The sequence below is a fragment of the Chiloscyllium punctatum genome, chromosome 8 (genome assembly GCF_047496795.1).
Source record: "Chiloscyllium punctatum isolate Juve2018m chromosome 8, sChiPun1.3, whole genome shotgun sequence".
NCBI lineage: Eukaryota > Metazoa > Chordata > Chondrichthyes > Orectolobiformes > Hemiscylliidae > Chiloscyllium > Chiloscyllium punctatum.
The window spans coordinates 29,646,236-29,656,564 of record NC_092746.1 but is presented as its reverse complement, the minus strand read 5'-3'; the positions used below and the strand labels follow the sequence as shown (position 1 = coordinate 29,656,564).

The window sequence follows — 10,329 nt, the reverse complement described above, 5'->3', positions numbered from 1 at the left end:
GGTCTTTATTTATAGTACCTTCTCCATTGTATTATTAAGATGTGGGTCTACTGTACCTTTAAGAAAGTTAAAAGCAACAAGATACAATGTAACCTTTTAGTCCAGCAACTAGGGTAGCTGGTTGCCTGGAGACAAAAACCAATTTGAATGAGGCCAATCAGTTTTAAAAAAAACTCCAAACACATTTGAATTTAGTATATTGACAATATTAAAAGCTAATGTCACAATCTGATGCTTTGGGGGTGTAAGACTGGGAAAAAAATGAACAGTTGGGGGAGAACTGCCAAAAGACTAACAGATGTAGACAGCTACTCAGAACTGTCTGACAGGTACCTGTCTAGAAAAGGAGTTTGCACAGAGAAAAACATCAACACCGACCTGGAGAACAAATCTGCCAAGAGAACATTTGACAGCTGGCTGGTTTTGAAATTTGAATTTTTCAGTAAATCTTAATTAGGGGTTTTAACAGATTAGTACTATACAAGGGAAAGTAAAAGATAGGTTAGAGGAAGGTATTGTAAATAGTTGTTAGTTAATTAATCTCTCTCTTTTACACTTTAAGAAATAAAGTTGTTAATTTATACTTTAAGTAGTTCTTAGCCTCTCGAATTTTCACGGATTACTGCATGGGATAAATCTTTCCTGTGTTGCTCGTTTAAATTAAGCTGGAGGGTTTACCCTGTGTCATAACAATCGCAAGCGTTGCAGGTTCCACATGAGCAGTGCAAATGTGTAAAATGCTTCTTTTGTTTACATTGATGTAAGAGCAAAATGCTGAGGTTAGAAACAAGAAAGGAGAGGTCACCCTGTTGGGAGTTTTACATCAGCCTCCAAATAGTTCCAGAGATGTAGATAAAAGGATAGCAAAGATGATTCTGGATAGAAGCGAGAATAACAGAGCAGTTGTTATGGGGGCTTTAACTTTCCAAATATTGTCTGGAAATACAATTATTCAAGAAATTTAAATGAGTCAGTTTTTATCCAATGTGTGCAGGATGGCTTCCTGATACAGTGTGTAGACAGGTCAACAGGGGATGAGGCCACATTGGATTTGGTGCTGGGTAATGAACCAGGCCAGGTGTTAGATTTGGAGGTAGGTGAGCACTTTGGTGGTAGTGACCTCAATTCGGTTATGTTAATTTAGCGATGGAAAGAGATAGATATATAACACAGGGCAAGAGTTATTGCTGGGGGAAAGGCAATTATAATATGATTAGGCAAGATTTAAGATGCACAGGATGGGGAAGGAAACTACAGGGGATGGGCGCAATTGAAATGTGGAGTTTATTCAAGGAACAGATACTGCGTGTCCTTAATAAGTATGAACCTGTCAGGCAGGAAAGAAGTGGTCAAGCAAAGGAGTCGTGGTTTACTAAAGAAGTAGAATCTCTTGTCAATGGGAAGAAGAAGGCTTATGTTAGGATGAGAAGTGATGGGTCAGTTAAGGTACTTGAGAGTAACAAGTTAGCCAGGAAAGACCTAAAGAGAGAAATAAGAAGAGCCAGGAGGGGACATGAGAAGTCATTGGCAGATAGGATCAAGCAAAACCCTAAAGCTTTCTAAAGGTATATAATGAATAAAAATGATGAGAGAAAGATTAGGGCCAATCAAAGATAGTAGTGGGAAGTTGTGCATGGAGTCAGAGAAGATAGGGTAAGTGCTAAATGAATATCTTTCCTCAGTATTCATACTAGAAAAAGACAATGTTGTTGAGGAGAATACTGAGATACAGGCTACTAGATTAGACAGGATTGAGGAGATGTTAGCAATTCAGGACAACGTTAAAATAGATAAGTCCCCTGGGCCAGATGGGATTTATCCTAGGATACCCTGGGAAGCCAGGGAGGATATTGTAGAGACTTTAGCTTTGTCCTTTATGTCATCATTGTCTAGAGGAATAGTGCCAGAAGACCGGAGGATAGCAAATGTTCTCACCTTGTTTAAGAAGGGAAGTAGAGACAACCCTGGTAATTATAGACCAGTGAACCTTATTTCAGTTGTGGGTAAAGTGTTGGAAAAGGTTATAAGAGATAGGATTTATAATCATCTCAATAGGAATAAGTTGATTAGGGATAGTCAACATAGTTTTGTGAAGGGTAGGTCGTGCCTCACAAACATTATTGAGTTTTTTGAGATGGTGACCAAACAGGTGGATGAGGGTAAAGCAGTTTATGTAGTGTATATGGATTTCTGTAAGGTGTTTGATAAAGTTCCCCATGGTAGGCTATTGCACAAAATACAGAGGCATGGGATTGAGGGTGATTTAGTGGTTTGGAGCAGAAGTTGGCTAGCTGAAAGAAGACAGAGGGTGGTGGTTGATGGGAAATGTTCATCCTGGAGTTCAGTTACTAGTGGCATACCGCAAGAATCTGTTTTGGGTCCACTGTTGTTTGTCATTTTTATAAATGACCAAGATAAGGGCAGAGAAGGATGGGTCAGTAAATTTACAGTTGACACTAAGGTCAGTGGAGTTGTGGATAGTGCTGAAGGATGTTATAGGTTACAGAGGAATATTGATAAGCCACAGAGCTGGACTGAGAGCTGACAAATGGATTTTAATGCAGAAAAGTGTGAGGTGTTTCACTTTGGAATGAGTAACAGGAATGCAGGTTACTGGGCTAATGGTAAGACTCTTGGTAATGTAGAAGAGCAGACAGATCTCGGTGTCCATGTACATAGATCCCTGAAAGTTGCCACCCAGATTGATAAGATTGTTAAGAAGGCATACAATGTATTAGCTTTTATTTGTAGACAGATTGAGTTTCGGAGTCACGAGGTCATGCTGCAGCTGTATAAAACTCTGGTGCAGCCACACTTGGAGTATTGCGTATAGTTCTAGTCACCACATTATCGGAAGGATGTGGAAGCTTTGTAAAAGGGTTCAGAGAAGATTTACTAGGATGGAGGGAGGCTATTATGAGGAAAGGCTGAGTGACTTGAGGCTGTTTTCATTAGAGAGAAGAAGGTTGAGAGGTGACATAATTGCGACATATAAGATAATCAGAGGGTTTAATAGGGTGGACAGTGGGAGCCTTTTTTCTGAGGATGGTGATGGCTAGCATGAGGGGACATAGCTATAAATTGAGGGGTGATAGACATAGGACAGATGTTAGGGTAGTTTCTTTACTCAGAGAATAGTCAAGGCATGGAATGAACTGCCTGCAACAATAGTAGACTCGCCAAGTTTAAGGGCATTTAAATGGTCATTTGATAAACATATGGATGAAAGTGGAGTGGTGTAAGATAGATGGGATTCAGATTGGTTCTACAGGTGGGCCCAACATTGAGGGATGAAGGGCCTCTACTGCACTGTAATATTCTATGTTCTATGCTGTGAATCGGAAATAGAAGAAACATCAAATGTTGGATGTAATCAGCAGGAGAAGTGACAGTTTCTGATTCAGGTGAATGACTTTTTTTATCAGAACAGCAGTTTACGGGTTTTAAACTGTAAACATAGGGAAAAAGTCATCGGAGTTAAGAAATATCCCACAGGACTGGAAAATGGTTAATGTAACATCACTGTTTAAGAAAGGAGGGAAATGGAAGGTGAGAAATTATAGACCAGTTAGTCTGACCTCTGTCATTGATACGATTTTAGAGTCCATTATTAACAATGAGATTGCAGAGTACTTGGAAGTGTTTGCTAAAATAAGGCACAGCTCTGTCAAGAGTGGTCATGCCTGATAAATCTGTTAGAATTCTTTGAAGAGGTAACAAGCAAATCAGACAAATGAGAGGCAGTGGATGTGATCTATTTGGATTTCAGAAGAACTTTGACAAGGTGCCGAACAGGAGGCTGCTAAGTAAGATAAGAGTCCATGGTGTTAGCGGCAAGGCACTAGCACAAAAATCAGAGAGTGAGGATAAAGGGGTCTTTTTCAGATGGAAGCTAGCGATTAGTGGAGTTTCACAGAGTCAGTGACCGTACCACAACTATTTACGTTATACATCACAATCTGGATGAAGGAACTAAGGGCACTGTTAAACATTTGCAGATTGCACAAAGACAGGTGGAGGGACAGGTAATGTATTGAAATTGAGAGGTCATGTTACAGCTGCACAGGACATTAGCGAAGCCACCTTTTGAAAACTGCATACAATTCTGGTTGCTCTTCTACAGAATTAATGTTGTTAAACTTGAGAGTACAGAAAAGATAGAATGTTGCCAGAACTGGAGGATTTGAGATATAGGGAGAGATTGAATAAATTGGGGGTTTATTGCCTGTAGCATCAGAGTGACCTCATAGAGATTTATAACACCATGTAGGGCATGGATAGGGTGAATAGCCTAAAAATGTTCAATGTCAGGCAGAACAGAGCAGTGATTGTTGAAAGTTGGATTTTATTTACACTAACCAAACCCAAGAATAGTATTTACACTAACCAAACCCAAGAATAGTCATTGCTCTGTCTGATGCTGTATTGTTTGTTTCACAATTACCTTGTTTGACTCTTGAGCAACAGTGCAAGTTTTTGTTAAGTTGTGGGATGGCTAAATGGTAGAATATGGTTGACTGATAAATGGCCTCGAAGCTGTTAGGAGTGGACAATAAATGCTGGCCTAGCCAGTGATGCCCACATTTAGGGTGGCACAGTGACTCAGTGGTTAGCCCTGCTACCTCAGGGCGACTGTCTGTGTGGGTTTTGCACATTCTCTCCGTGTCTGTGTGGGTTTCCTCCAGGTTCTCCGGTTTCCTCCCACAATCCAAAATGTGCAGGTCAGGTGAACTGGTCATGCTAAATTGCCTGTAGTATTAGGTGCATTAGTCAGGGGTAAATATAGAGTAGAGGAATGGGTCTGGGTGTGTTCCTGTTCGGAGAGTCGGTGTGGACTTGTTGGGCCAAAGGGCCTGTTTCCATACTGTAGGGAATCTAATCTCAAGAATGAATTTTTAAAAAATTCTTACTCATGGTCAAATTGAGTTCAGGACTGAATTACGTCAAATTTCTTCTGTTCCTACAATAACTGGTCATGTCATTTTGTCATTTCTGCACAAAACACTACGTAGGACAAACAGGAAGACAGCTAACGATCTGCATCCATGAACATCAACTAGCTACAAACCGACATGACATCCTTAGTAGCCACACATGCAGATGACAAGCAACATGAGTTCGACTGGGACAACACTACTATTATAGGACAAGCCAAACAGAGAACAGCCAGGGAATTCCTAGAGGCATGGCACTCATCCACAGAGTCAATCAATAAGCACATGGACCTGGACCCAATATACCGACCACTGCAGCGGACAGCTGGAACTGACAACTGGAAGGGGCAGAGACAAACCACTATAAATGCCAAGGAAACATCACAGAAGCGCTTCACAGGAGGCTCCCAAGCACTGAGGATGTCACCTGGACAGGGGACGAAACGTCTGCAACACAAATTCCCAGCTCGGCGAACAGAACCACAACTGGCAAGGATTTCGTATTTTTGTTCAGGCAACGTTACTTACAATTTACAATAGAACTCTGTATTGATTATTTAACTTGGTCGATTTTATTTAAAAGCCAGTCAGTTCGCGGTATGTACAATAATCGATGTATCACGGTCTTCTTGGGAATTAAGGTGATGTTATCTCTATGCCTGACACATACATGATCAGCCCTGAACACCGTTTACCTTCGGTGTGGAGCAGCGATGAGTAATTGATTCTGTGACGTGAACATTTGAAAGGAAATTACAAATCGAATTTCCCCCAAAGATAGCGATTAATAAATAGCGGTGAAACTGGATCACTACTTCAATCGATTTGAGACCAAAAAGTTGCCTAAACACAAGGAGAGAGCAATTCAACATGAGACCTGCCCAATGTTAGTGATCCTTGCAGCTTGTTATCTCCTGACGTCTCCTTTTAGAGAGAGTTTGGGGGAGTGCTCGTTTCTCATGAGGTTCTGTCTCTTTTCCTGCAGATTCCTGCCAAGTTTTCCTGGTGTTGTTTGCAGGGCTCGCTGCTTTCCCTGTAACGGAGCTCTCAGGAAGGGAGGTGCGTTTGCCTTCAGCAGCACTGACCTGCTCAACCTGCGTCCCTCTGGCGATGGAAATCCGGAATACAGCGGCTGAGCTCCGGAACATTCAGGTCAGTCAGTGGCTGGAGACAGAGAGCGGGGTCTGCGGTTTGGGAAACTCGTGGTTGCGGAGTAGGGACTAAAACTTGGAGACTCGGTGTCCGGAGCAGGGGGTGAGGGTGTTGGGGGGGGAGTTGAGACTCAGGGGATTTGGGAACTCGAAGCTTGAATTCTTCACAAAGGAGCAGGACCTGGGTTACACTCATTGTGTGATCTTGTATGACCCTCGTAGCTGTGTGAGTTTTTCTCGCTCTGTGAACAAGACTGGAGCTCGCTGCTGAGCTACGATTTCGACCTGCCACAGATCCGGGCCCAGGACCGATGCTTAAAGATAAATTTCCACAAGGTGAGTGAGAGAGTGAGAGTGGGAGCGGGAGTTTCAAAGTTAATTAGGACATCACAAATGACATCGTCACATACAGAGGTGAGGTGGTTAGCACTGCTGTCTCACTGTACCAGGGACCCGGGTTCAATTCCCACCTCAGGCGACTGTCTGTGTGGAGTTTGCACATTCTCCCCATGTCTGCGTGGGTTTCCTCCCACAGTCCAAAGATGTGCAGGTCAGGTGAATTGGCCATAGTAAATTGTCCATAGTGTGTATTAGTCAGGGATAAATGTGGGGAACGGGTCTCGGTCTGGGTGTTGTGAATGAAATCGCAAAAACCAACTGACTCACTTTTAGTCGCATTTCCTTTGGCGATGATTAGAACAAAATTGATAGCACAGGTTCACGATTGAATATTTTTTTTAATCAACCGGTTTCGAGGGGCAGGTAGCATTTCCATCATCAGCATTCCCACCACGGTTGAGTCAGAAACTTTACAAAATATCTCCTGCAGCTGTTTGCTTGGAAGTAATAAGCGGATGTTCAAAATACACTAAAGCGATTGTGATGTATATATTCAAATTAGGAAACCTGTCTCAAAGCGGTTGCCGCTGGTCTTCAGAAGTACCAGCCCTTCTTGTTATTGGCGGAAACATCCATCTCCAGTTCGAATGATCGAGTGACATGGATGAGATCCAGTACCCAGCACCTGGCTGATCTGATCATGAACCGGGTCAGTATCATTAGAGACAAATGTGAGGTGTTTCATTTTGGAAAGACTAAGTATACATTCAACGGTAGGATGCTGGGTAGTGTGAGCTAACAGAGAGAGCTTGGGGGTCCAGGTTCTTGTCCCTTGAAAATGAAGTGAAAGGTAGACAGGATAGTGAGGAAGGCATTTGCCATGCTTGCCTTTATTGGTCAGGGCATTGGATATAGGATTTAAGAGGTCATGCTTACCACTGTACAGGACATTGGTTAGGTCACTTTTGGAATACTACACTCAATTCATGTCACCCTGCTATGGAAATGATGTTGTGAAGCTTGAAATGGTTCAGTAAAAGCTTTACAAGGTTGTTGCCAGGGTTGGCCGATTTGAGTTATACAGAAAGGCTGAAGAGCTGGAACTGTTTTCCCTGGAGTGTCAAAGGCTGAGGGGTGATCTTATAGTGGTTTATAAAATCATGAGGGGCATGGATAGAGTGAATAACCAAGTTCTATTTTCCCAGTGTAGGGGAGTCCAAAACTAGAGGACATAGGTTTAAAGTGAGAGGGGAAGATTTAAAAAGGATCTAAGGGGCAACTTTTTCACGCAGAAGGTGTGCATGTATGGAATGAGCTGCCGGAGGAAGTGTTGAAGGCTGATACAGTTTCAGCATTTAACGGGCATCTGGATGGGTATATGAGTAGGAAGGGTTTAGAGGGAAATGGGACAAATGTTGAGCAAATGGCACTAGATAATTTGGGATATCTGGTCAGCATGGACGAGTTGGACCAAAGGGTCTGTTTCTATGCTGTATATCTCTATGACTCTATAATTAAAGCAACCTCTGACAGTTAGTAGATATTCTCAAACTGAAAATCCACCTCACTAACTATTCTGTTTCCTTTTATTTCAGTTAAAGGCTGAGTTCGGCATCACTAATCTGCATGAAGCTGAACGGGAGGTTCCAATCTCAGACCAGGCGTCAAACTTAGACTGGAGCACACAGGTGACAGTGCATGTCATCCTTCGGGACTTCACTAAATTTATTGAGGGAACAGCCCGAGCCATCCGCTTTATGAGAACACAATCAAGTCTATGAAGTTTTACATTTGGTTTAGATCAAGAACAGGAGCCCAGTTTCTCAAGATACTGCTGGGATTTATTTATTTGGTTATTTATCGATTTATCTACCTACTGAGCAAAAGGGCTAACGAGTAGGTGTAGTGCAGGGAAAGAATGGAGACAACATTAGTTCAATTGGTTGCTTTTTGCCACAGATGATGGAAACCTCAATGACAATTCTTTTTTCTCCATTCCATCACCAAGTTCATGGATTTCTTGTTTAGGGTGTAGGTTTGCTCGCTGAGCTGTAGGTTTGATATCCAGATGTTTCATTACCTGGCTAGGTAACATCATCAGTGGCGACCTCCAAGTGAAGCCCTTGTTTAATTCATAAAACAAGTGAAATTATGTTCAGTTTCATTGGTATTGGTTGGCCGTGAATCCAGGAGCTGGGTGAACCTACCTGGAAGGAGTACAGTGAACTTTGGGAACTCGGCTTTCTTCTAATTACAATGTCAATGCAACCTCTACAAATGTGGTCAAGTATGAGTGAGTGAGCAACTGTTTCAGTGTGTGAATGTTATAGTTCACATTAGTGCACTGCACAGTACTGTGAAGTGAAGTCATTACAATTAATTGGAGAATATTGTTTATGTTGTTCAATGTTATTTATACATTCCTATTCTTGCTCCATTCTCTATACAATTTATAAACTGTGGTATATTTATGTTTATTTATAATGGATAATATTTAACTGTGTGAAATTACAGTATTTATGCCATATTTATATATTTACATATTATTAATTTTAATAATTTCTTTAAACATCTCAGTTACAGACCTTTTGTACTGTTCACTGGTTGTTTAATTAAAATTGAGATGAATAAAAAGCAATTTGATTCAAGACTCACTCAATGTAATTAAAGGGAATCAAAATCTTGAATTTAACTAGAGCCTCTCACTACCACTTTACAATGGTACAAGTACCTTTGAAGTGGTCACTGCTTCACCATTAATCTGCACTGAACAAGATCCCACAATTGGCAGCCTGATGAGGAATGGGTAATCTCTTTCTTTCTTTTGATGTTCAGGGATTAATATTGACTAGGATATCCTGACTCATTTTCAGAATAATGCTATAGGATCTTTTCCCAGCTGACAGAGAATTGTTAGCTCAGTTGGCTAGAGTGCATTGCAGCATTATAGCAATCTGTGCTGGTTGAGGTAAATTGTTGGGCTCTGCCTCCTTGCAGTGTTATCATGGCACAATCTTCAAATCACACTGTGATATAAAACACAACATGAGTGAGATTTGTTTTAATGTCTCACCTATTGTTTTGCTTATTAAAGATTACGGAATAAGCTAACAGGGTCAAACAAAGCCACCTTAGAAGTTACATAATCAATTGAACGATTCCACTTTCATAACTTGTTGTACTCAATGAAACAGCAAAATGGCAACAGGCGATTTTAAGACAGTGAACTTCAATAAATTACATTGGATGAATTAACTGTCATTTTAAAGGTTTTCTAAAACTCTTCAAACAGTCGTAAAGAAATACATGACACTGTAATTTTGAAGATAAAATCATATCTTTTAAATTCTGAAAATTACTTGCATCCAAATAGAGTTACAATTTATTAGTAAAGTCATAGAGTTATACAGCATGGAAACAGACCTTTTGGTCCAACCAGTCCACATCAACCATATTCCCACACTAACTAGTCCTGTCTGCCTGCTTTTGGCTCATATCCCTCCAAACGTTTTCTGTTCATGTATTTATCTAAATGTCTTTTAAATGTTGCACTGTCCCTGCATCCACCACTTCCTCTGGCAGTTCATTCCAACCTCTAACAACTCTCTGTGTAAAAAGTTGACCTTCATGTCTTTTTAAAAAACGTTCTCCTTACACCTTAAAAATATGCCCACTAGTTTTAAACTCCCCAACCCTAGGGAAAATACCTTTGCTATTCATCCTATCTATGCTCATCATAATTTTATAAACCTCTATAAGGCCACCCCTTAACCTCCCATGCTCCAGTGAAAAAAGGCTCAGCCATTCCAGCCTATTTTTATAACTCAAACCCTCAAGTCCTAGCAACATCCTGATAAATATTTTATGAACCCTGTCCTGTTTAATAATATCCTTCCTATAATAGG

General features: G+C 41.0%; 1 protein-coding gene across 1 annotated transcript; it reads left to right on the top strand.

Annotated features, from left to right (window-relative positions):
- The first annotated feature begins 3,542 nt into the window (after window positions 1–3,542).
- LOC140480211 (interleukin-6-like) lies at window positions 3,543–8,205 on the top strand. The gene is made up of 5 exons (XM_072574933.1): window positions 3,543–3,549; window positions 5,920–6,086; window positions 6,308–6,421; window positions 6,987–7,133; window positions 8,020–8,205. Exons 1-5 carry the CDS (start codon window positions 3,543–3,545, stop codon window positions 8,203–8,205), a joined length of 621 nt encoding a protein of 206 aa, XP_072431034.1.
- The last annotated feature ends 2,124 nt before the right edge of the window (window positions 8,206–10,329 follow it).

Coding starts and splice junctions, on each gene's coding strand:
- LOC140480211 (XM_072574933.1), top strand. Junction 6,087..6,307: donor CTGAGCTCCGGAACATTCAG/GTCAGTCAGTGG, acceptor TGACCCTCGTAG/CTGTGTGAGTTTTTCTCGCT. Junction 6,422..6,986: donor TAAAGATAAATTTCCACAAG/GTGAGTGAGAGA, acceptor TATTCAAATTAG/GAAACCTGTCTCAAAGCGGT.